The sequence below is a fragment of the Periophthalmus magnuspinnatus genome, chromosome 3 (assembly GCF_009829125.3).
Source record: "Periophthalmus magnuspinnatus isolate fPerMag1 chromosome 3, fPerMag1.2.pri, whole genome shotgun sequence".
In the NCBI taxonomy this organism is placed as follows: domain Eukaryota; kingdom Metazoa; phylum Chordata; class Actinopteri; order Gobiiformes; family Gobiidae; genus Periophthalmus; species Periophthalmus magnuspinnatus.
In genome coordinates this window covers 36,383,767-36,410,649 of record NC_047128.1, presented here as the reverse complement: position 1 = coordinate 36,410,649, position 26,883 = coordinate 36,383,767, and the positions used below count along the sequence as shown (strand labels likewise).

The 26,883-nt window shown below is 44.9% G+C and overlaps 1 protein-coding gene across 1 annotated transcript; it reads left to right on the top strand.

Moving 5' to 3' along the window:
- The first annotated feature begins 108 nt into the window (after positions 1 to 108).
- On the top strand, positions 109 to 24,503 carry LOC117393926 (transmembrane protein 255B). Its single transcript, XM_055230031.1, has 10 exons — positions 109 to 184; positions 698 to 843; positions 1,400 to 1,462; positions 16,285 to 16,374; positions 17,163 to 17,243; positions 17,806 to 17,891; positions 18,497 to 18,653; positions 19,536 to 19,679; positions 24,180 to 24,314; positions 24,393 to 24,503. The coding sequence occupies exons 1-10, from the start codon at positions 109 to 111 to the stop codon at positions 24,501 to 24,503; spliced, it is 1,089 nt and encodes a 362-aa protein (XP_055086006.1).
- Positions 24,504 to 26,883: the final 2,380 nt, after the last annotated feature.

Below are 26,883 nucleotides of genomic sequence, written 5' to 3'. Positions count from 1 at the left end.
AAGACGGAGTGATGAAGACAGAGTGATGAAGACAGAGTGATGAAGACACAGTGACCCTACGCCGCAGAACGACTCCACACATTTTTGTATTTCAGAGCTTTTTCAAAAATGTCTCCACCAGAAACTCCTCCAACTCAACCGACTCCAGCTCGAGCGGAGGAGGTGGAGCCAGTGGAGTCAGACGGTAAGTTTTATATCTCACGTCTCAGAGCCTGTACGATGACGGCATTCTGCTCATTAAAGCTGCACTGTGTAACTTTTCTGGACAGAGGTGGGGTCACTTTCTTGTCTCCAGGAGGATGTTATTCCTTAGACTTGAGTGTCCCACATTTTGGCGTCATTTGTGCATTTTATTTGGTCAAAATACAAAAAAACCAAACAAACAAACAAACACGCTTCCCTGCTCTCAGTGGCGTCGCCTTCTCACAGATCTGACCTGTAACTCGGCCTGATTATGTCACTTACTCAATAGAGATAAGTTGAATGCCTTTGTACAGAGTTTTTAGGTTTTAATGTCTTTGTAACTGAGGCTGTAACATCCTCATGTGAAGCAGGTGGTGTACGCTCCACCAGAAAAGTTACATAATGCATCTTTAATGATCTATCACAGAGCTGCAGGTCCTTCGTGAATAATCTGCTGTGTTTGTGTCTTCAGTTTTCTGTCTCTTGGGTAAATGTCTTGTGTCCTCTGTCCCAGTCGTCCAGTACCAGCGCCGGGGGAGGACCGCCCTGTGGGTCACCATGACGCTGCTCGTCTTGTCTCTGATGGTGCTCACGATCGGGTTCCTCGCCGCCACTCGCACCTCCAACGTGAGCGTGGCAGGATTTTACTCCGGGATTACGGTAAATCACGAAAAATAAAGAAAATATAAAGAACAAAAGTGACTCTTGTAGCTTTAAGTCGTGTTCTAATGTTTCCTCCTCAAAAACAGAAAAACAGAAAAACAGACCTGGAGTTGTGTTTTGTTTCATTCACATGTTTGAGTCACTTTATTATTCGTCTGTAACATCTACAAAGATCAAAATATGACGTTCCACCTTGTGATGTCATCAAGTGGGAGTTTAAGTGAACTCCTCCTTTTACCTTTAGTTCAGTCGAGATTATAGTTCAACTCCAGAGCTGAAATGATCCAAATGATTCTCGAAATGAAGGTGGAGTTTAAAAACACAGTGGAGCACTTCCTGTATCACCACACGATGACATCACAAGGTGGACCAGAGTGTTAAATCTGCAGGGTTTGTGTGAATGAAACAAAACACAACTCCAGTTCTGTTTGTGACGAGGAAACAGCGTGGGGCTTTTAAACGTCTTCTTTTTGAGACGTTTTTAAACCTTTTATGATCCAGTGGTGTAATGTTTATAATATTTTTACGTTTCTTTTTATATTTGTGTTTCTAGTTGAGCTTTGGAGCGTTTCTTGGCGTCGTCGCTCTTCACCTCGTAGAAAACCGCCGGCCGATGGTGAGTGGAACAAAGTCATGAACAAACAACACGATCACTAAACCCAGACGATAAATGAACTTTAAGTCTAAACTCCCGTGTGTGATTCAAACATTTAGGGAAATATAAAAGAGTCTGTGGAAGGGCATCTGACTTACAAACATAATTATTACAAAAGACTGTTTTTCTAGGACTTAGACAAAATGGTGGAGTTTCACATGAATCTGGATCCAGAGCACACTCTTCTTCTTCACTTTATGAAGATGAGTCTGGACCAACCTCCCTGTTTACAAATAGGTGTGATTGACAGGTGGACGAGCCAATCAGGGACAGGCGCGGGAAAATAAAGGATAAACATGAAAGGATTTGTGCAGAATCAATGAGCGAAGCCTAAACTGTGTTAAAACTGTTCATCTGAGGCCAGAGAAATGTGATTTTATCTGTAAATCACAGCCGACCAATGAGCTCCTTCACTTCACATGAGTCACTGAAATAAACAGATCTGATTGGACGATCACGTTTGACCAGGTCTGAGACGCAGGACGAGGATCAGACTCATATAATCTGTATAAAACACACCAGACGATTAAAGATGTACTGTGGAACTTTTCTGGTTATCGGTCCACTTCCTGCTTATGTCTCTGTAGATGATATGACAACACCTGGAATGTCACACAGTGTGGCATTAATCTTATCAAACCTGTAACTTGGTCTGATGTCGTCATGTTCTTCATGGACAGAGATACTTTTACTGCAGTACTGTGGAGTATTCTTTACTTTTACTGCAGTACTGTGGAGTATTCTTTACTTTTACTGCAGTACTGTGGAGTATTCTTTACTTTTACTGCAGTACTGTGGAGTATTCTTTACTTTTACTGCAGTACTGTGGAGTATTCTTTACTTTTACTGCAGTACTGTGGAGTATTCTTTACTTTTACTGCAGTACTGTGGAGTATTCTTTACTTTTACTGCAGTACTGTGGAGTATTCTTTACTTTTACTGCAGTACTGTGGAGTATTCTTTACTTTTACTGCAGTACTGTGGAGTATTCTTTACTTTTACTGCAGTACTGTGGAGTATTCTTTACTTTTACTGCAGTACTGTGGAGTATTCTTTACTTTTACTGCAGTACTGTGGAGTATTCTTTATATTTATCGCAGTATAAATGTGGATTATTCTGGGATAAGCAGTAAAATCTCCATGGAGACAGGCATTAGTCATTGTGTCGTTGTGTCGTCGTTGTGTCGTTGTGTCGTCGTTGTGTCGTTGTGTCGTTGTGTCGTTGTTATGTTCTCGTTGTGTTGTCGTTGTGTCGTTGTGTCATTGTGTTGTCATTGTGTTCTCGTTGTGTTGTCGTTGTGTTGTCGTTGTGTTGTCGTTGTGTTCTCGTTGTGTCGTCGTTGTGTTGTCGTTGTGTCGTTGTGTCGTCGTGTCCAAACATACCTCTGTACTGTTCCTGGTCCAGTCTGATCACATTTATTACATCACACTGATGACGTCACAGACGCCGTTTGGATCTGGAGTGAATGTGATTATTGAAGTTCTGTTTGTTTGACCTGGAGCTTCAGTCTGAGCTCGAGTCTCCAGACACAACACGATTCAATTAATATCGGACTGGAACAATTTGTCTAAAAATGGAGCAGGAGGGTCAGAAAAACAGACACAAGTGAAAACAGACACAAGTGAAAACAGACACAAGTTTACACAGACACAGACTTTACATTAGTCTGTTAATTAATTTATTAATACATTTTTTTATGTATTTATTTTTTTTATTCCTTCATTTATTGATTTACTTTTTTATTTATTTGTTTGTTTATTTATTTTGAGCAGATTAAGTCCTCAGTCAGTCAGTGTACATGTGTTCAGTAACTTAATGCACATTTCACATATTTTTCATATTTTCCCATTTTATTAGAAACATTAACTCACAATATTACAGTTTCTTCTTGTGTTTTATTCAGATTATTTTATTGTCATTGCACTTGTACAAGAAAACAAACAAAATGCCTTTTTTTTAGCATCAAACCAGAGTCACAGAAGTACTGCATAAAAATGTAAATATGATGTAACTGAAGTATTTTTGACACATTCTGCTGTTTGACATTTAAAGTTTAAGAGACAGACCTGGGAAAGAAACTGTTCTATTCAAATATTTGTCTTTATTTCTGTTATTGTTCCTCCTGATTCAGAAACTTTATTCAAATCACTTTTCAAAACAATAAGATGAAAGAAAATAAACTTTTTCAAATGTTAAACCTCAAACTGTGAAAGATTCAACAAACTCCATTTATTAAAAGTTTAAATCCACAACGTCCTCAAGTGAACTCAGTATACAAGTGTACTAGTCTGATCCCTGTCTCTGTCTCTGTCCCTGTCTCTGTCCCTGTCTCTGTCCCTGTCCCTGTCCCCCTCCCTCTCTCCGTCTCTGTCTCCGTCCCTCTCTCTGTGCCTGTCCCTGTCCTTGTCCCTGTCTCTGTCCCTGTCTCTGTCTCTTTCCCTCTCTCCATCTCTGTCCCCGTCCCTGTCTCTGTCCCTGCCTCTTTCCCTCTCTCTGTCCCTGTCTCTCTCTCTGTCTCTGTCCCTGTCTCTCTCCTTGTCCCAGTCTCTGTCCCTGTCCCAGTCTCTGTCCCTCTCCTTCTCTCTGTCCTTCTCTCCCTCTCTGTCTCTTATCCTCTCTCTGTGCCTGCCCCTGTCCTTGTCCCTGTCCTTGTCCCTGCCTCTGTCCCTGCCTCTGTCTCTACCTCTTTCCCTCTCTCCATCTCTGTCCCCGTCCCTGTCTCTGTCCCTGTCTCTTTCCCTCTCTCCGTCTCTGTCCCAGTCTCTGTCTCTGTCCCTCTTCCTCTCTCTGTCTCTGTCCTTGTCTCTCTCCCTGTCTCTTTCCCTCTCTATGTGCCTGTCCCTGTCCTTGTCCCTGTCTCTGTCCCTGCCTCTGTCTCTACCTTTTTCCCTCTCTCTGTCTCTGTCCCTGTCTCTGTTCCTGCCTCTGTCTCTTTCCCTCTCTCCGTCTCTGTCCCCGTCCCTGTCTCTGTCCCTGATGCCACTTGAGTCTTTGTGGTGAATTTTTCATGTCCGTGCAGAGTGTCACATCACGGGGGTTTGTGTTACCGTGGCGATGGAGACCACAGAGCTCTGAAGTGACAGATGTTTTCAAACGTTTGAGTTTTGGATGAGTAACGGTCTGGAGGGTCCAGGGGCAGTAAATGTTTTAGTTTTACTTCATCTTAGAAACGGAAAGTCTGAGTTTAAAAACTTCCTCGAAGATTAAACTTTTGGCCTCCACAGTGGGTCATTTAGTCTCGTTCTTCTCTGGATCTGCTCATATTTCGCATCACAATTAGATCCGACTGTACTTTTGTGTTTTGTGTCAGTGTCTCCTTGTTGAATCCGACTGTACTTTTGTGTTTTGTGTCGGCGTCTCCTCGTTGAATCCGACTGTACTTTTGTGTTTTGTGTCAGCGTCTCCTCGTTGAATCCGACTGTACTTTTGTGTTTTGTGTCGGCGTCTCCTCGTTGAATCCGACTGTACTTTTGTGTTTTGTGTCGGCGTCTCCTCGTTGAATCCGACTGTACTTTTGTGTTTTAATTGTGTCGGCGTCTCCTCGTTGAATCCGACTGTACTTTTGTGTTTTGTGTCGGCGTCTCCTCATTGAATCCGACTGTACTTTTGTGTTTTAATTGCGTCAGCGTCTCCTCGTTGAATCCGACTGTACTTTTGTGTTTTAATTGCGTCAGCGTCTCCTCGTTGAATCCGACTGTACTTTTGTGTTTTGTGTCGGCGTCTCCTCATTGAATCCGACTGTACTTTTGTGTTTTAATTGCGTCAGCGTCTCCTCGTTGAATCCGACTGTACTTTTGTGTTTTAATTGCGTCAGCGTCTCCTCGTTGAATCCGACTGTACTTTTGTGTTTTGTGTCGGCGTCTCCTCGTTGAATCCGACTGTACTTTGTGTTTTAATTGTGTCGGCGTCTCCTCGTTGAATCCGACTGTACTTTTATGTTTTAATTGCGTCAGTGTCTCCTCGTTGAATCCGACTGTACTTTTATGTTTTAATTGCGTCAGCGTCTCCTCGTTGAATCCGACTGTACTTGGGTGTTTTGTGTCAGCGTCTCCTCGTTGAATCCGACTGTACTTTTGTGTTTTAATTGCGTCAGCGTCTCCTCGTTGAATCCGACTGTACTTTTGTGTTTTGTGTCGGCGTCTCCTCATTGAATCCGACTGTACTTTTGTGTTTTAATTGCGTCAGCGTCTCCTCGTTGAATCCGACTGTACTTGTGTGTTTTGTGTCGGCGTCTCCTCATTGAATCCGACTGTACTTTTATGTTTTAATTGCGTCAGTGTCTCCTCGTTGAATCCGACTGTACTTTTATGTTTTAATTGCGTCAGTGTCTCCTCGTTGAATCCGACTGTACTTTTATGTTTTAATTGCGTCAGCGTCTCCTCGTTGAATCCGACTGTACTTTTATGTTTTAATTGCGTCAGCGTCTCCTTGTTGAATCCGACTGTACTTGGGTGTTTTGTGTCAGCGTCTCCTCGTTGAATCCGACTGTACTTTTGTGTTTTAATTGCGTCAGCGTCTCCTCGTTGAATCCGACTGTACTTGGGTGTTTTGTGTCAGCGTCTCCTCGTTGAATCCGACTGTACTTGGGTGTTTTGTGTCAGCGTCTCCTCGTTGAATCTGACTGTACTTGGGTGTTTTGTGTCGGCGTCTCCTCATTGAATCCGACTGTACTTTTGTGTTTTGTGTCGGCGTCTCCTCGTTGAATCCGACTGTACTTTTGTGTTTTAATTGTGTCAGCGTCTCCTCGTTGAATCTGACTGTACTTGGGTGTTTTGTGTCGGCGTCTCCTCATTGAATCCGACTGTACTTTTGTGTTTTGTGTCGGCGTCTCCTCGTTGAATCCGACTGTACTTTTGTGTTTTAATTGTGTCGGCGTCTCCTCGTTGAATCCGACTGTACTTTTATGTTTTAATTGTGTCAGCGTCTCCTCGTTGAATGTTTCATGCGGTGCAGGAGCAGAGCGTGAGTGCTCCGGGCCTCACAGGTGTCCTCTTCTTCTTTTCTCTGAAACTAGAGACGATCAAATCAGCTCATTAAAGAAACAAACTGGACCAAACCCACGCTCTGACACCCGAGGCTCCGGTGACATCACTTCCTGTAGCTCCACACCGCTGCCCTGTGACCTTACAACACCGCCAGAGAAATGTGACACAATAATACATTTATATAGTAATTAAAGCTCCAGTCGTACACAGAATTGACTTTATTATTAGTCTGTAACATCTCCAAAGCTCTAAACGCTCTGTTCCACCTTGTGATGTCATCAAGTGGTAGTTTTCACTTTAACTCCTCCTTTTACTTTTAGTTCAGTCGAGATAAGAGACAACTCCAGCTGTAATGATCCAAATGATTCTATAAATGAAGGTGTGTGGAGTTTAAAAACACAGTGGAGCACTTCCTGTATCACCACATGATGACATCACAAGGTGGAACAGAGTTGTTATGACCCGGCTCGTGTGGGGTCAGGGAAGTGACAAAAAACAGTTGGAAAAATGGTGAAATAAAGAAGTAATTTAATGAACAGGGCTGTGAAAGGTAAAACTAAACAAAAAGAGTGTAAAATATTTAAACAAATGTAACGTGTAAGATTTTAACAAAAGAGGAAAAGTTTAAGACACAAATTTTACAAAAACACGACAAATAAACACAGAGTCAGGTCTGACACAGTCGAGTGTCAGAAACAAGAAGTGACAGAAAAAAAAAACACACTTTACATAAACTAAATATGACTGACCACACACAGACACACCCCGACACACACAGACACACACAGACTGACCATACACAGACACACACACCCACACAGACACACACAGACAGACACACACAGACACACACACACCCACACAGACACACACACAGACGCACACACCCCCACACAGACACACAGACACACACACAGACACACACACAGACGCACACGACACACACAGACACACACAACCCCACACAGACACACACAGACAGACAGAGTCATGTCTGTGTGAAGAGTTTAGTTCAGTATTTCAAACATGATTAAATACTGCAGTACTCACACTGCTCTGCTGAGAGGAAAAACACTGAATTTCCTGTGATTGTTTTATTTTCTGAACATACAGACGACTGCAGACCACAACACCAAAATAACAACAAAACAAAACAAGAACTGAAGAACAAAACCTCCACATCAACTGAACAACACAACAACAACACAAACAAAAACAACAACACAAACAAAAGCAACAACACAAGGACAAAAAGAGGATTTTATATCATGGAAAAGGATTTAAAGCGTTAACACCTCAGACTCACCCTCGTGTCTCACCCTCGTGTCTCACCCTCGTGTCTCACCCTCGTGTCTCACCCTCGTGTCTCACCCTCGTGTCTCACCCTCGTGTCTCACCCTCGTGTCTCTCTTTTGTCTTTAATTCCCTCTGGACACATTTCCCTGTCTCCTTCTTTCATGGAGGGGACACATTACTTGTTCTTTGACTCTGTTCATGATTTGGTTGTAAAGTCTCAGTGTCTTCTGCGTCTCCTGGGCCTTATCTCACCTCTGCATGTCTCACATAAAACTTCATGTCCTCTCCACACCTCCTTCTCTTTTCTTTACGACTAAACGCTCCAGATGCCCTGGACGAGCTCTCTGTTTCTCTCAGGGTGACCTCGAGGGGCCGGAGTGTGTAGATGTTGTATTTTATTTTGTTCAGACGGTGGACACTTATTACCGCCGCTGGTTTGATTGGTCGTCGGGTCATTGAGTCGTCAGCAGCTTCAGTTACATAATCCCCCGCCTCAGAGTGTGACCCCCAGAGTGTGACCCCCAGAGTGTGACCCCCAGAGTGTGACCCCCGGCCCTAAACTCACTCCTCGTGTCTCGAACTAAATTAACTGTGAAATTGGTTAAATTGAAGCGTCTCAAAATGTGGAAAAGGACAAAGTGTTTGGACGAGTCTGTGGGAGAACGGCCTCGTGTGTGTGTGTGTGTGTAGGGGTGTGGGTGTGTGTGTGTGTGTGTGTGTGTGTGTGAGCTTCTTTGTACAGCACATTTCATACGTAAACTAACTGTTTTCTAGAATAAGAAAAACGTTAAAATCACAAAACAACAAATCAAAACATAAATAATCACAAATAATCATCAAATTAACTTTAAAACAGAAAAGTGCAGAATAAAAACCTTTAAGTCACAGCAGAGAAACAGAACAGAGTCTGGATTTAAACACTGTCTGATACCCCATGTTCAGTCCTGGTTTAGCCCTGGTTTAGTCCTGGTTTAGTCCTGGTTTAGTCCCGGTTTAGTCCTGGTTTAGTCCTGGTTTAGTCCTGGTTTAGTCCCGGTTTAGTCCCGGTTTAGTCCCGGTTTAGTCCCGGTTCAGTCCCGGTTTAGCCCCGGTTTAGTCCTGGTTCAGTCCTGGTTTAGTCCTGGTTTAGTCCTGGTTTAGTCCTGGTTTAGTCCTGGTTTAGTCCCTGGTTTAGTCCCTGGTTTAGTCCTGGTTCAGTCCTGGTTTAGCCCTGGTTTAGTCCCTGGTTTAGTCCTGGTTTAGTCCTGGTTTAGTCCTGGTTTAGTCCTGGTTTAGTCCTGGTTTAGTCCCTGGTTTAGTCCTGGTTTAGTCCTGGTTTAGTCCTGGTTTAGTCCCGGTTTAGTCCCGGTTTAGTCCCGGTTTAGTCCTGGTTTAGTCCTGGTTTAGTCCTGGTTTAGTCCTGGTTCAGTCCTGGTTTAGTCCTGGTTTAGTTCTGGTTTAGTTCTGGTTTAGTCCTGGTTTAGTCCTGGTTTAGTTCTGGTTTAGTCCCGGTTTAGTCCCGGCTCATGTGGCTCTAAAATGTCAGAGATGTTTTATTATGCAGTAAACTGTCGTGTAGTTCTGTAGTTGTGTGTTTATAATATATATGCAATATTTTATTATGTAGTTGTGTATTTTATAAACTTTTATCCAGTTTCTTTTTCCTGGTTTAGTACCAGTACATTTGAGAGCAGTAAAAGTATTTTTCTGATCGTCTGAGACCTGCAGGAAAGACTGAGGTTTATTTTTAACACATTTACAAACAAAAATATACAAATCTTTATTAAAATCACCACATTTGAAGATTTATAAGACTCAAAATCTGCGTGAAATACTTTTACTTTTTGCTCTTTTAGTACATTTTTGAACAGATACTTTTTTGATGTGATACTTTTGATATTTTATTCAGTCATTATATTCAAAAACATGATTGAGCTCGTATGAGGCTGTACATAAAAGGGTTTAGGCTGGAGATAAAATGTACTTATACTTAAGTATTTCTTTGCTCTTTCTTGTCTCTGTACTTCTACTTCAGTAACAAACCGAGTACTCCGTCCCTCTCTGTACCCAGGTGAAGTACTGCGTTAGTGCTGCTCCTTCGCCTTCGCCACAGCCCATAAAACCAAAGTCATTTACGGCGCTAATGAAGTAGAAAGTCTGGCCCGAGGCGGCAGATAAAACTTTACTGAAAAAATACATTGTTTTCACAGCCGAGATTTTGAGATTTGCAGCTAAAATAAATGAGTCTGATTAAATAAGTCAATGATTTGGACAAAATGCAGTTTGGATGATTTAAATGAACTTTTATCTTTTGTGAGGTTTTTATCGTGTCATTGTGGAGATTTACACGTCACAAAATAAAGTTTTAACAAGATCAACCCAAACTTTACCATCAGGGATCCATCGCTGTTCAAACGCCACATTTTAAAAGTGAAACCATTAAACCAAATAAAAGGTGCATTGTGTAACTTTTCTAATGGAGAGTCGCGCCCTGTGGCATTAATCTGATCGTTTATTTAGTTACAGCTGTTTTTTTTTTCTCAAACGACATTGAAAACCTGTTTTTACTGTGAGCAGAGCTGCCTCTCCACAGATCTGACCTGTAACTTGGCCTGGTGCACTGGTTTAAATGGTGGAGCTCCTCTACAGTGCTCTCTGCTGCCACACTCCATTGAGGTCAATTCAGTGGTCAGTCGGTGTAACTGCAAGTACATTTCCTCTGATTGTTTTTCTTATTCAGGCCTAAACTTTGCTCCTAAACAGTGTTGAAATTTCCCAAAAATTGTTGAAATGTTTTTCAAAGCAAAAATTCTAGTATCAGTACTGTAGTAGTGCTAAGTGTTTGTAGAAGTATCAGTACTGTAGTACTGCTAAGTATTTGTCGAAGTATCAGTACTGTAGTAGTGCTAAGTATTTGTAGAAGTATCAGTACTGTAGTAATGCTAAGTATTTGTAGAAGTATCAGTACTGTAGTAGTGCTAAGTATTTGTAGAAGTATCAGTACTGTAGTACTGCTAAGTATTTGTAGAAGTATCAGTACTGTAGTAGTGCTAAGTGTTTGTAGAAGTATCAGTACTGTAGTAGTTTTATTTGTGTTTTTAATCGTACTGAAGCTTGTACGTTGTAAATATCTCCAGACATTCAGTCCATTCAGCTCCAGAACAAGAACATTTCTGGTTTAAGTCCAGACGGTCGAGTCCTGAGGGAAACGTGAAAACGCCGTAAAAAACCCAAAGTCGTAAAAATAAAGTCGGGGCATCTGTGTCGTCCAGCTGGTTTTACTGGACAGTGATCGGAGACGGACATTAGAGCGAGATTATTCTGTGAAATATGTGACGCACAGACTGTGTCAGAACTTTAACGTGTTTAACGTGTTTCCTCAGACTCAGCTCAGGACACACTTTGTTCTCTTTGTTGTTTGGACCTGATGAGTCAAAACACAATTATTTTTTACTTTATGAAGTTTCTGAGAAAAGTGAATCAAATGTCGTCACATTTGAATCATTTTGATAAAACGTTTGAATAATGATTTACAAAAACTATGAAAACCCTGAAACAGAAACATGAATAAAAACAAAATGAGAAACAATAATCGTGTCTCTGGGAACAAAGTGTCTCGTGTGAAGAGACAGGAGCAGGAGACGTGTGACTTTAACAAAAAATAAATAAAAATAAATAAATATTCTGAACATTCTAAACTCAAAAATATTCTAAATTGAATATTTTTGCATTGTTTCTATTCTCGTTTCTGTTCTTGTTTCTTTTCTTCTTCTTCTAAAAATGTGCATTGTGGTCGAGACAAACCAAAACGTGTCGTCCACCTGAGGACACCAAGTCTCAGGAGGATAAATCTTTGTTGAAAACTCATTTGTTTGCTTTGGGTTTAAACACGAGCAGGACTCTGTTGTGTTTTATAAGATGACACTTTAAATGTCCTTTGTGCAGAACGTGTGGTTAAATGTTTTCTTTAAAACATTTGACTCCACATTTGGCAGAATAAAACCCAGAGTCACACGAATCAGGACAATGAATCAAAATCTTGATCCTGAAAAAGATCACACTGTTACATATTCACTCTCTTTTATAAATGTGATAAAATGACACGGTTTAGGCTCTAACTTAAGTGAAGCGTCTGGGGTGGGGGAAGTCTGGGAGTCCATGCTCAAGGTAAAGAAGAGGAAAATGGAGGATTTTATTTGAGAGAAAACGCTCCAAGTTTCAGCTGTTTTCCTTTTTCAGATTTGTGATGTGTCATATTTACACTTTTGCGTCTCAAACTTTTTATCTTCATCATTTATTTTGTTTTGATGAATTTGTCCGAACACGAACGAACTGAGGACGATAAAACAGCAGCAGTTTGTCTTTGAGCTGTAGATCTTCACTTTTACATTGACTTTGTTCGACCTCAATCTCACACACGGCCCATGACTCACACAACGACACACAACGACACACAACGACACACAACGACACACAACGACACACAACGACACAGAACGACGCAGAACGACACACAACAACACAGAACGACACACAACGACACAGAACGACACAGAACGACACACAACGACACAGAACGACGCAGAACGACACAGAACGACACACAACACACAACGACACACAACGACACACAACGACGCAGAACGACACAGAACGATGCAATAAATAAATACAAAGTAAGATTAAACGTGTGAGTGTATATTATTATAACATGATCAGTTTCTGGATGCTCGTTTTATTTAAAGTTCTAAATGGATTTGTCCCTCCACATTTAATTAATTTTATATCATTTTTTTAATCTATAAAAAACAAAAAAACTGCAAAAACATTGGATTATTCATCAGAGCATTAACTCGATGAGACTGCAGTGAACAAAGGCGCAGTACTAAACTCAGCCAGATGGTGGTGTCTGTCAGAGAAAGAAATAATAATTATAATTCCATCCATCCATCCATCCATTTTCTTCCTCTTATCCGGGGCCGGGTCGCGGGGGCAGCAGTCTAAGCAGGGACTCCCAGACTTCCCTCACCCCGGACACGTCCTCCAGCTCCTCCGGTGGGACCCCAAGGCGTTCCCAGGCCAGCCGAGAGACATAGTCCCTCCAGCGTGTCCTGGGTCTTCCCCGGGGCCTCCTCCCGGTGGGACATGCCCAGAACATCTCCCTAGGGAGGCGTCCAGGAGGCATCCTGAGCAGATGCCCGAGCCACCTCAGCTGGTTCCTCTCAACGTGTAGGAGCAGCGGCTCTACTCCGAGCTCCTCCCGTGTGACCGAGCTCCTCACCCTATCCCTAAGGGTGCGCCCGGCCACTCTGCGGAGGAAGCCCATTTCAGCCGCTTGTATCCGCGATCTTGTCCTTTCGGTCATTACCCAGAGCTCATGACCATAGGTGAGAGTAGGAACGTAGATTGACCGGTAAATAGAGAGCTTCGCCTTCCAGCTCAGCTCCTTCTTTACCACAACGGACCGATACAGCGACCGCATCACTGCAGACGCTGCACCGATCCAACTGTCAATCTCACGCTCCATCCTTCCCTCACTCGTGAACAAGACCCCGAGATACTTGAACTCCTCCACTTGGGGCAGAGACTCTCCACCCACCCGGAGAGAGCAAACCACCTTTTTCCGGTCGAGAACCATGGCCTCGGATTTGGAGGAGCTGATTCTCATCCCAGCCACTTCACACTCGGCTGCAAACCGCCCCAGTGCTGCAGGTCCTGACTCGAAGAAGCCATCAGGACAACATCATCTGCAAACAGCAGAGATGAAATCCTGTGGTTCCCAAACCAGGCCCCCTCCGGCCCCTGGCTGAACCTAGAAATTCTGTCCATAAATATAATGAACAGAACCGGTGACAAAGGGCAGCCCTGAGTCCAACATGCACCGGGAACAGGTCTGACTTACTGCCGGCAATGCGAACACAGCTCCTGCTCCGGTCATACAGGGACCGGACAGCCCTTAGCAAAGAGCCCCGGACCCCATACTCCCAGAGCACCCCCCAAAGGACACCACGAGGGACACAGTCGAATGCCTTCTCCAGATCCACAAAACACATGTGGACTGGTTGGGCATACTCCCATGAGCCCTCGAGGACCCGATGGAGAGTATAGAGCTGGTCCAGTGTTCCACGACCAGGACGAAAACCACACTGCTCTTCCTGAATCCGAGGTTCGACTATCGGTCGGATTCTCCTCTCCAGCACCCTGGAATAGACCTTACCGGGAAGGCTGAGGAGTGTGATTCCCCTGTAATTGGAACACACCCTCCGGTCCCCCTTTTTATACAGAGGGACCATCACCCCGGTCTGCCATTCCACAGGTACTGTCCCCGACCGCCACGCGATGTTGCAGAGACGTGTCAGCCAAGACAGTCCCACAACATCCAGAGACTTGAGGTATTCAGGACGGATCTCATCCACCCCCGGAGCCTTGCCACCGAGGAGCTTGCCAACCACCTCAGTGACTTCAGCCAGGGTGATGGACGAGTCCGCCTCTGGGTCCCCAGTTTCTGCTTCCTCCTCGGAAGACGTGACAGTGGGATTGAGGAGATCCTCAAAGTATTCCTTCCACCGCCCGACAACATCCCCAGTCGAGGTCAGCAGCTCTCCACCCGCACTGTAAACAGTGTTGGTGAAGCACTGCTTTCCCCTCCTGAGGCGTCGGACGGTTTGCCAGAATCTCTTTGAGGCCGTCCGATAGTCCTCCTCCATGGCCTCCCCGAACTCCTCCCAACCCCGAGTTTTTGCCTCTGTGACTGCCCGAGCCGCGGCACGCTTGGCCTGCCGGTACTCATCAGCTGCCTCAGGAGTCCCACGAGCCAACAAGGCTCGATAGGACTCCTTCTTCAGCTTGACGGCATCCCTTACTTCCGGTGTCCACCACCGGGTTCGGGGATTGCCGCCGCGACAAGCACCACAGACCTTACGACCACAGCTACGAGCAGCCGCATCAACAATAGAGGTGGAGAACATGGCCCACTCGGAGTCCATGTCTCCAACCTCCCCCGGGATCAGGGAGAAGCTCTCCCGGAGGCGGGAGTTGAAGACCCCCCTGACAGAGGGCTCCGCCAGACGTTCCCAGCAGACCCTCACAATGCGCTTGGGTCTGCCAGGTCTGTCCGGCTTCCTCCTCCGCCAGCGGATCCAACTCACCACCAGGTGGTGATCAGTTGACAGCTCAGCCCCTCTCTTCACCCGAGTGTCCAAGACACGCGGTCGGAGGTCAGATGACACGACAACAAAGTCGATCATCGACCTCCGACCTAGAGTGTCCTGGTGCCATGTGCACCGATGGACACCCTTGTGCTCGAACATGGTGTTTGTTATGGACAAGCTGTGACTAGCACAGAAGTCCAATAACAAAACACCGCTCGGGTTCAGATCGGGGAGGCCGTTCCTCCCAATCACGCCCCTCCAAGTGTCACTGTCGTTACCCACATGGGCGTTGAAGTCCCCCAGGAGAACAACGGAGTCCCCGGTTGGTGCACTGTCTAGTACCCCTCCCAGGGACTCCAAGAAGGCCGGGTACTCTGCACTGCTGTTTGGCCCGTAGGCCGACACAACAGTGAGAGACCTGTCCCCGACCCGAAGGCGCAGGGACGCGACCCTCTCGTTCACCGGAGTGAACCCCAACACGCAGCGGCTGAGCTATGGGGCAATGAGCAAGCCCACACCAGCTCGCCGCCGCTCCCCGCGGGCAACGCCAGAGAAATGGAGAGTCCAACCCCTCTCAAGAAGATGGGTTCCAAAATTCCAAATTATAATTTACACATTTAAATCACAATATTCATCTAAAATTACTTAATAAAACAAACAAATCCGCTGACGTCCACGTGAGAAAACTGTGGTGTCCAATAGGAGCTGACGTCGCCGTAAACGTCATCACAGCAAAGCGCCGCTGTGGCGCCCCCTGTGGACAGATGGACACTCGAACAGGTCGTTTTTATACATTTGGACCAAAATGACGATGCGACGCTGCAGAGTCCTACGAGTATCAACGATTGTCTCAGTGGGCGTGTCACAGTGCGCACGTCACAGTGGAGGTGAAAACGGGGACATGGCGATACGGTAAAATGGCGTCTTGACAATAAACATTTAAAGACTCAGACATGACTCACTCCAAACAACTTTAAGAGAGTAAATAAGAACAAGCTAACAGCTAACGCGCCTGTTTGAGTAGTTGTGTTGAGTTTTGTGTTTGTGTTTTTTGTGTTTTGTGTTTGTGTTTAATGTGTGTTTTGTGATTGTGTTTAATGTGTGTTTTGTGATTGTGTTTAATGTGTGTTTGTGTTTAATGTGTGTTTTGTGTTTAATGTGTGTTTGTGTTTAATGTGTTTTTTGTGTTTAATGTGTGTTTTGTGTTTAATGTGTGTTTGTGTTTAATGTGTGTTTTGTGTTTTGTGTTTAATGTGTGTTTTGTGTTTAATGTGTGTTTTGTGTTTTGTGTTTAATGTGTGTTTTGTGTTTAATGTGTGTTTTGTGTTTAATGTGTGTTTTGTGTTTTGTGTGTGTGTTTTGTGTTTGTAGCTGATCGCCTCCATCATCTTCATCAGTATGGGCGTCATCGCGGCGTTTTTATGTGCCATCGTGGACGGAATCATCGCATCACAACTTATTGTATGTTTCACACACACACACACACACACACACCCCCACCCACACACGTCACACACACACACATACATCACACAAATGTCACACATCACACACACAGACACACACAGCTCGTTGTATATTTCAAAGGTTCATACAGATATTAACACATTTATATTAGACACATGGTTTATATCAAGGAGCTGTTCACACACACATCACACATGACACACACATCACACATGACACACACACACCCACACCCCGACACACACATGACACACACACACCCACATCACACACACACACCCCCACACACACATGACACACACACACATGACACACACACACACACACACACCCCCACATCACACACACACACCGACACACACATGACACACACATCCTGTTCTTCACATAAACATTGCTGCTAAAACAGATCCACTGTCTCACAGGTTGTCGGTGCGATTCCAGCTCCCAAAGATTAATACTGTCATTGTGTCGTTGGGCAAGACACGTACCCCTTCGCCCCAGTGTGTGTAGGGGTGTGTGTGTGTGTGTGTGATTGTGTGACTGGTTCGTTGTTGTAAATCTCTTTGTGCGTCTGAAGGTGGAAAATCGTCGTATAAAATCTGACCATTGACCAGTGAAGAAAAATAAAAGTGATGTAGCGTCTCATTTAAACAGAAACTTTTACTGCCGCCGTCTTTTTATTAATCTGCAGAATAAAACGACGCCGGGGCTTTTGTGTGTGGAATAAAAGAGAAACTTTAATGAATTCTGTTTTAATTGTGATTATTCCTGATCTACAGGACGTGCGGCCGCTGGAGGAGGACATGTGCGACTACTACGGAAGTGTGTCTGGATACGCCTACGACAACTACTACACCGAGGTCTGACCACGAGAAAATACACGTTTATATTTTTATTAGTTATAAAAGAAGAACAATAGAATTTATGTTTATTTATGCACAAAAACAACTTCATTCTGCACAGAACAATCAAGAAAAAACTCATATTTAAATCATAAAGTCACACGTCCATGAGGAGGCTGTGCTGCCCCCTGCAGGTTTAAGGTGCACAATGTGGACAGTTGCCATGGAAATTAACAATTCAAAGTTAAATATTTCCATCTGTAGATCATCATCATCATCATCATCATCACTGAAATTCTTCACACACGTCTTTTTCTGAATTAATTCTGTTTTTAAATGTTATTTTTTTGTCGTGTGTCATGTTGTGTGTCGTGTCGTGTGTCGTGTGTCATGTTGTGTGTCGTATTGTGTGTCATGTCGTGTGTCATGTTGTGTGTCGTGTCGTGTGTCGTGTCATGCGTCATGTTGTGTGTCATGTCATTTGTCGTGTGTCATGTTGTTTGTCGTATTGTGTGTCATGTTGTGTGTCATGTTGTGTGTCGTGTGTCATGTTGTGTGTCATGTTGTGTGTTGTGTCCAGGTGACGTGTCGAGCTTCAAACAAACCCTGTAAACTCAAACTGGAGAGTCACACCTGCTACTGCTGCTACCTGTTCAACTGTGAGAGGTGAGAGGTCAGAGCGACGCATAAACCACGAAATATGACACAACTGTGAGAGGTCAGAGGTCAGAGCTGTACGATTAAACACTCACATGAGTTTTTATCATTATATTTGAGTAATGTTAAAAAAATATATTATTACTTAAGTCAAGCCCAAACTATTTTCCCCGAGAGCCACAGACTGAAACAAAGATACTTCCTGATCAATTGGGGCCAGTTTAGACATCAGGGCCAACAAAAAAGAGTCTGCGGGCCGCATTCAGCCCCTGGGCCGTAGTTTGGACAGTTCTGACTTAAGCACAAAATCGACTCAAGAACGAAGGGAAAAATACTAGTGAGCGTAACTTTGATTTATAATTTGAAGTTTATGTCGTTAAGAAAACATGAAATAATGTATAAAATGTAGTTTATCAAAGAAAAGACACAAAAATGAGACAAATTAAATCATATGAACAAAGTTTTATTCACTTTAGACTCACAGAAGGAAAATTAACCTAAAATGTACTGTGTTTGTAAAAGACAAAGTTTAAATCTGTAGGAGTGAAGATGTTTGTCCAGTGACAGATGTTCTATTTTGTTCTGTTTTGTTCTATTTTGTTCCATTTTCGCAGTGACTACCACTCGCAGTACTACAGGTTCACAGGTGTGAGGAGCTGCTGGGACGTGATCCACCTCCATCGTCTGCTCTGGGCGTCCGTCGTGCTCAACGTCGTCGCCATGTTTCTGGGAATCATCACCGCGGCGCTGCTGGGAGCTTATAAGGACCTGGTGAGAAACAATCAGAGGGTTTGTGTTTGTAAAAGTGTCGTTTAAATGCAGCTTTCTCATTTTGAAATTTGATATATCCACGATAAACGATAATGTGGAATCTATTTTATGCCACTAGAGCAGGAGTGTCCAGACTTTTTGCACAGGGTCAGGATTTGTTGAGGCCTGATCATTTTTTAACTATTAATATTAAACAATTTTTATTTATTTTTTTGGTTTAATTATTTTTGACTTTTTATTACAAATGGCTTTGACCTTTAAAAAACAAAATGAATGATACACAGATTATAAAAGTGAAAAAGTGAATGTTTAAGTTGTGGTTTTGAATCACAATAAAATCACTGAGATTTTAGAATTTATTCACCAAAGAAGGAAACAAATAAAACAAATGAAACAAATAAAACAAATACAACAAATACAACAAATACAACAAATAAAACAAATAAAACAAATGAAACAAATGAAACAAATTTTAAAAAAATGAAACAAATACAACAAATAGAACAAATAACTGCACTAATGTGAAGGGTCAAACTGATCTGGACTGTTCCTTCTCAGTTGCTTTAAACACATTTTGGTGCTGTTTTCTTACCGGTGGAGGCAGGACGACAGCGCCACCTGCAGTCTGACTTCTACAGAACAGTATCCCAGGTGTGTGAGAGTAAAAAAAGCCCCTCGTCCCGGTTTAAAGTCCCAACAAACAAACCACTATGAGGCGCTAGTGAGCAGTCGACGTAAACCTTCATCTGGAAAAAGTATCAAAAAGTTGAAGACTGTTTTATTTTGTTTTTTGCCGTTTTCTTTCCGTTTTCATTGATTCTGCTCTTTTTGTTTGTTCCAGTTTCATTTTATTTTTTACATTTTTACACTTTTCTTTTGCAGCAGAAACCGTCTCGTAACGTCCCCCCGAGTCCAGCGCCGCCTCCTCACATCCTGTACAACCCAAACCAGCACATCCTGACCTACGCCAGCTTCTGCCCGCCCCAGGCCCTGCCCGCCTACCCCAACTACCCCCTCCCCGTCCCGGTGAGTCGTTTAGAGGTAACGCTCCATGTCCTGACCACAGACCACAGTGTCATCAGCCTGAGCTCTCCTGACCCTGAAGAGGCAGAAGGATGGGTCAAATGCAGAGGGCAAAGGTCACAAGGAGCAGGATCAAAGGTTTAGTCTGTGTTAAACAGGAGGAGGATTAAGTCACACCAGGTTTTACTCTAACACGAGTCTCGGCAGAAGTGATGTGGATTATTATTAACTCACTGTAGAGATTTTACTATTAGATACAGTGTGTGTATATGTTGCGCGCGTGTATGTTGTGTATATGTTGCGTGCGTATATGTTGTGTGCGTATATGTCGTGTGCCCCTCCCCGAACCGCCACCTTAACGTGGTGGAGGTTTGAGCCCGAATGATCCTGGGAGCTATGTTGTCGGGGGCTTCATGCCCCTGGTAGGGTCACCCATGGCAAACAGGTCCTGGGAGACGGGTCTGACTAAGAGCGGTTCAGAAGCCCATCATGAAGAAAAATACAACAAGGCAGTTTACGTCGCCCGGACTGGCGTTACCGGGGCCCCACCCTGGAGCCAGGCCTGGGGTGGGTGCTCGGCAGCGAGCGCCTGGTGGCCGGGCCTTTCCCCACGGGGCCCGGTCGGGCCCAGCCCGAAGGAACGACGTGGGGCCGTCCTCATGTGGACCCACCACCTGCGAGAGGAGCCATGAGGGGCGGGTGCAGAGAGATCCGGGCAGCAGTCGAAGGCAGGGACCTCAACGACCAGATCTCTGGACATGGAGACTAGCTCTGGGGACGTGGAATGTCACCTCGCTGGGGGGGAAGGAGCCTGAGCTTGTGCGGGAGGTTGAGCGTTACCGGCTAGATATAGTCGGCCTCACCTCCACGCACAGCTCGGGCTCTGGAACCCAACTTCTTGAGAGGGGTTGGACTCTCCATTTCTCTGGCGTTGCCCGCGGGGAGCGGCGGCGAGCTGGTGTGGGCTTGCTCATTGCCCCACAGCTCAGCCGCTGCGTGTTGGGGTTCACTCCGGTGAACGAGAGGGTCGCGTCCCTGCGCCTTCGGGTCGGGGACAGGTCTCTCACTGTTGTGTCGGCCTACGGGCCAAACAGTAGTGCAGAGTACCTGGCCTTCTTGGAGTCCCCTGGGAGGGGTACTAGACAGTGCACCAACCGGGGACTCCGTTGTTCTCCTGGGGGACTTCAACGCCCATGTGGGTAACGACAGTGACACTTGGAGGGGCGTGATTGGGAGGAACGGCCTCCCCGATCTGAACCCGAGCGGTGTTTTGTTATCGGACTTCTGTGCTAGTCACAGCTTGTCCATAACAAACACCATGTTCGAGCACAAGGGTGTCCATCGGTGCACATGGCACCAGGACACTCTAGGTCGGAGGTCGATGATCGACTTTGTTGTCGTGTCATCTGACCTCCGACCGCGTGTCTTGGACACTCGGGTGAAGAGAGGGGCTGAGCTGTCAACTGATCACCACCTGGTGGTGAGTTGGATCCGCTGGCGGAGGAGGAAGCCGGACAGACCTGGCAGGCCCAAGCGCATTGTGAGGGTCTGCTGGGAACGTCTGGCGGAGCCCTCTGTCAGGGGGGTCTTCAACTCCCACCTCCGGGAGAGCTTCTCCCTGATCCCGGGGGAGGTTGGAGACATGGACTCCGAGTGGGCCATGTTCTCCACCTCTATTGTCGATGCGGCTGCTCGTAGCTGTGGTCGTAAGGTCTGTGGTGCTTGTCACGGCGGCAATCCCCGAACCCGGTGGTGGACACCGGAAGTAAGGGATGCCGTCAAGCTGAAGAAGGAGTCCTATCGAGCCTTGTTGGCTCGTGGGACTCCTGAGGCAGCTGATGAGTACCGGCGGGCCAAGCGGGCCGCGGCTCGGGCAGTCACAGAGGCAAAAACTCGAGGCTGAAGTCACTGAGGTGGTTGGCAAGCTCCTCGGTGGCTCCGGGGGTGGACGAGATCCGTCCTGAGTATCTCAAGTCTCTGGATGTTGTGGGGCTGTCTTGGCTGACACGTCTCTGCAGCATCGCGTGGCGGTCGGGGACAGTACCTGTGGAATGGCAGACCGGGGTGGTGGTCCCTCTGTATAAGAAGGGGGACCGGAGGGTGTGTTCCAATTACAGGGGAATCACACTCCTCAGCCTTCCCGGTAAGGTCTATTCCAGGGTGCTGGAGAGGAGAATCCGACCGATAGTCGAACCTCGGATTCAGGAGGAGCAGTGTGGTTTTCGTCCTGGTCGTGGAACACTGGACCAGCTCTATACTCTCCATCGGGTCCTCGAGGGCTCATGGGAGTATGCCCAACCAGTCCACATGTGTTTTGTGGATCTGGAGAAGGCATTCGACCGTGTCCCTCGTGGTGCCCTTTGGGGGGTGCTCTGGGAGTATGAGGTCCGGTCCCTGTATGACCGGAGCAGGAGCTGTGTTCATTGCCGGCAGTAAGTCAGACCTGTTCCCGGTGCATGTTGGACTCAGGGCTGCCCTTTGTCACCGGTTCTGTTCATTATATTTATGGACAGAATTTCTAGGTGCAGCCAGGGGCCGGAGGGGGCCTGGTTTGGGAACCACAGGATTTCATCTCTGCTGTTTGCAGATGATGTTGTCCTGATGCTTCTTCGAGCCAGGACCTGCAGCACTGGGGCGGTTTGCAGCCGAGTGTGAAGCGGCTGGGATGAGAATCAGCTCCTCCAAATCCGAGGCCATGGTTCTCGACCGGAAAAAGGTGGTTTGCTCTCTCCGGGTGGGTGGTGAGTCTCTGCCCCAAGTGGAGGAGTTCAAGTATGTCGAGGTCTTGTTCACGAGTGAGGGAAGGATGGAGCGGGAGATTGACAGGCGGATCGGTGCAGCGTCTGCAGTGATGCGGTCGCTGTATCGGTCCGTTGTGGTAAAGAAGGAGCTGAGCCCAAAGGCAAAGCTCTCGATTTACCTCAATCTACGTTCCTACCCTCACCTATGGTCATGAGCTCTGGGTAATGACCGAAAGGACAAGGTCGCGGATACAAGCGGCTGAAATGGGCTTCCTCCGCTGAGTGGCCGGGCGCACCCTTAGGGATAGGGTGAGGAGCTCGGTCACACGGGAGGAGCTCGGAGTAGAGCCGCTGCTCCTACATGTTGAGAGGAGCCAGCTGAGGCTCGGGCATCTGCTCAGGATGCCTCCTGGACGCCTCCCTAGGGAGGTGTTCTGGGCATGTCCCACCGGGAGGAGGCCCCGGGGAAGACCCAGGACACGCTGGAGGGACTATGTCTCTCTAGCCTGGGAACGCCTTGGGGTCCCACCGGAGGAGCTGGAGGACGTGTCCGGGGTGAGGGAAGTCTGGGAGTCCCTGCTTAGACTGCTGCCCCCGCGACCCGACCCCGGATAAGAGGAAGAAAATGGATGGATGGATGTTGTGTGCGTATATGTTGTGCGTGTATATGTTGTGTATATGTTGTGTATATGTTGTGTACGTATATGTTGTGTGTGTGTATATGTTGTGCGTGTATATGTTGTGTATATGTTGTGTACGTATATGTTGTGTGTGTGTATATGTTGTGCGTGTATATGTTGTGTACGTATATGTTGTGTGTGTGTATATGTTGTGCGTGTATATGTTGTGTATATGTTGTGTGCGTATATGTTGTGTGTGTATATGTTGTGTGTGTGTATATGTTGTGCGTGTATATGTTGTGTATATGTTGTGTGCGTATATGTTGTGTGTGTATATGTTGCGTGCGTATATGTTGTGCGTGTATATGTTGTGTATATGTTGTGTGTGTATATGTTGTGCGTGTATATGTTGTGTGTGTGTATATGTTGTGCGTGTATATGTTGTGTATATGTTGTGTGTGTATATGTTGCGTGCGTATATGTTGTGCGTGTATATGTTGTGCGCGTGTGTATATGTTGTGCGCGTGTGTATATGTTGTGCGCGTGTGTATATGTTGTGCGCGTGTGTATATGTTGTGCGCGTGTGTATATGTTGTGTGTGTGTATATGTTGTGTGTGTGTATATGTTGTGTGTGTGTATATGTTGTGTGTGTGTATATGTTGTGTGTGTGTATATGTTGTGTGTGTGTATATGTTGTGTGTGTGTATATGTTGTGTGCGTGTGTATATGTTGTGTGCGTGTGTATATGTTGTGCGCGTGTGTATATGTTGTGCGCGTGTGTATATGTTGTGTGCGTGTGTATATGTTGTGCGCGTGTGTATATGTTGTGTGTGTATATGTTGTGTGTGTATATGTTGTGTGTGTATATGTTGTGTGTGTATATGTTGTGTGTGTATATGTTGTGTGTGTATATGTTGTGTGTGTGTATATGTTGTGTGTGTATATGTTGTGTGTGTGTATATGTTGTGTGTGTGTATATGTTGTGCGTGACTCATCTGCAGTGACTCTTTAAATAAATGTCGTATTTGTGATTTGATGATTGTGCGTCTTTAAAATGTGTGTCTGATTATGATAAACTCTCCGCTCTGTTGTTATAATCTGTGACTTATTTTCACAAACGTGTCCTTTGTGTCTCCCACAGCCCAACCCCTCGTACCCCGCCCCGTCCACCCCTCAGCCCGTCCCTGAAGGAGGCTGTCCCCCCAACACTGTCCCCTGTGACCCTCCTCAGAGCCAGCAGCCCCCGTCAGGACAGATGCCCATCGCACACCCCCAGGTCCGCCCCCAGGTCCGCCCCCAGGTCCCCCCTCAGCCTCTGGGACCTCCTCACCTGGCGGGACACCCTCACCCCCAGGGGAGCACCCAGGAGACAGGGGGGTACCCGACACCCAATGCCCCTAACGCCCCGATGCTGTACGGAGAGGCGTACGGGCCGTTTGAGAAGCCCCCGCCGTACGCTTACTGAGGGATTTACAATTATTAGGAAAATGTAAATTTAGCACAATATTTGAAACGTTCTGGACAAAGGACGGTCTGAGTTTATCGTGTTTAAAATGTGTGACTCATAAAACAAACTGCAGTGTTCAGTGTGATCTGATGTGCAGGTGATCAAATGTTTTCAGCAGCGTCATGTGTCGTTAGGGTTGAGTTACCATGACGATAAACCACACAAACACAACATGACTATAAATAATATATGATGTGTTTATCTTATGGCTTTTCCTTCATCAATCACGTCTTTGAGATTTAAAAATGGCACGACTCTGTGGATCTATTATATTTATGCAGAAAAGTGTGTGTTTCATTTGTATAAAGATCAGATCAGTTTAAAACTACAGTCCAGGGGTTGGTGACCTTTAACCTTTACCTTTTTGATCTAAAATTAAAATAATACTGTTTATATTGTTTGTTTTTTACCTTTACTTTAGTGTGTTATTTATGAAATCCATGAAGTGCTACAGAAAAAATGACATTTAAACTTATTTTTGAACATTTTAAACTCGTAAAAAGGTTGAACGTCTGTTTTAAGTGAAATAAAAAGCTGAAGTTAAATTATTCATGTAGCAAACACAAAACTCCATGAGCATCGTCCTTATGTCACCTCAGAGTATCAGAGCATTAACCTGAATTTAAATCATAATAAATCTAAATTAAATAAAAATAAATAGTAAAAAAAAAAGCACAATGTCATTAAACAATGAAAAACAAATATTTGCTAAATCTGTGCATAAATAAAATAAATGTCGTACCTGGTGACTGTGACTCTGACCCTCTGCAGCGTCGGCTTCTGTCCAGGCTCAAGTTTCATGTTTCCTCAGGACTGTGTCGAGTTTCAACGTCACAATAATCCTCCAATTTAGAACTAAAAATAAAAAAAGAACTAACACAAATAAAACACTTGAGTTAAACACAGATGAAGAGGCTCAGGACCAGAAACTCCTCCAGACGTCTGTCCAAGAGCAAAGATAAAACACAATCATCATGTTTTATGTCGTTATGTCATTTATTTATTATTTACTGTTGTCTGGACTTGTACATCCATCTGTGCTGTGAACATTTTATTATTAAATACTTTTTATGTGAGTTAAATCCTGCAGTAGAAGTCGAGCTCTTTATGATCCAGGAAACAGAGAATCATGAAAGATTTGAGGAAATGTGGACGAGATGCAAACTCTGTTCTCTAGAGTGTTAATATTTTACACGTCTCAAAACTGCATCTGATCAGACGCTGCTCTTCAGGCTGTTACTGTGTAGAACACGTTTAATACTTTACATAACGATGGATATGATCACACTCTGTGTCATTAACACTTTACACGTGTCTAGACTGTGTCATTAACACTTTACACGTGTCTAGACTGTGTCATTAACACTTTACGCGTCTCTAGACAGTGTCATTAACACTTTACGCGTCTCTAGACAGTGTCATTAACACTTTACACGTCTCTAGACTGTGTCATTAACACTTTACACGTCTCTAGACTGTGTCATTAACACTTTACGCGTCTCTAGACAGTGTCATTAACACTTTACACGTCTCTAGACTGTGTCATTAACACTTTACGCGTCTCTAGACTGTGTCATTAACACTTTACGCGTCTCTAGACTGTGTCATTAACACTTTACGCGTGTCTAGACTGTGTCATTAACACTTTACGCGTCTCTAGACAGTGCCATTAACACTTTACACGTCTCTAGACTGTGTCATTAACACTTTACGCGTCGCTAGACTGTGTCATTAACACTTTACGCGTCTCTAGACTGTGTCATTAACACTTTACGCGTCTCTAGACTGTGTCATTAACACTTTACGCGTCTCTAGACTGTGTTATTAACACTTTACACGTCTCTAGACTGTGTCATTAACACTTTACGCGTCTCTAGACTGTGTCATTAACACTTTACGCGTCTCTAGACTGTGTCATTAACACTTTACACGTGTCTCGACTGTGTCATTAACACTTTACACGTGTCTACACTGTGTTATTAACACTTTACACGTGTCTACACTGTGTTATTGTGTACTACATCTTTAATACTTTACATAAACTGCATATGATCAAACTGTTCTTAAATCTGTGTTATTACTTTACATACAAACATATTACTACATAACTCTGTGTGTTCATGTTAAAGATGCACTGTGTAACTTTTCTGGTTCTCCAAATGCTCATCTCCATGGAGACATTACTGCTTTGCCCGGAATATTCCACAGAATGGCATTAAACTGATTTTACAGTTTAATCAGTGTTTTTATTGTGTGAGCTTCTCCACAGATCTGACCTGTCACTTGGCCTGGGCTCGTTGCTATGGAGATGCAGTAGTTTAATGCCATACTGCGGATC

Bases quoted from the DNA above. Each gene is read 5' to 3' on its own strand.
- LOC117393926 (XM_055230031.1), top strand. From the start codon at position 109: ATGTCTCCACCAGAAACTCCTCCAACTCAACCGACTCCAGCTCGAGCG. The intron at 17,244-17,805 runs GTCTGACCACGA...TGTTGTGTCCAG, and splicing joins ACGACAACTACTACACCGAG to GTGACGTGTCGAGCTTCAAA. The intron at 19,680-24,179 runs GTGAGTCGTTTA...TGTCTCCCACAG, and splicing joins ACTACCCCCTCCCCGTCCCG to CCCAACCCCTCGTACCCCGC.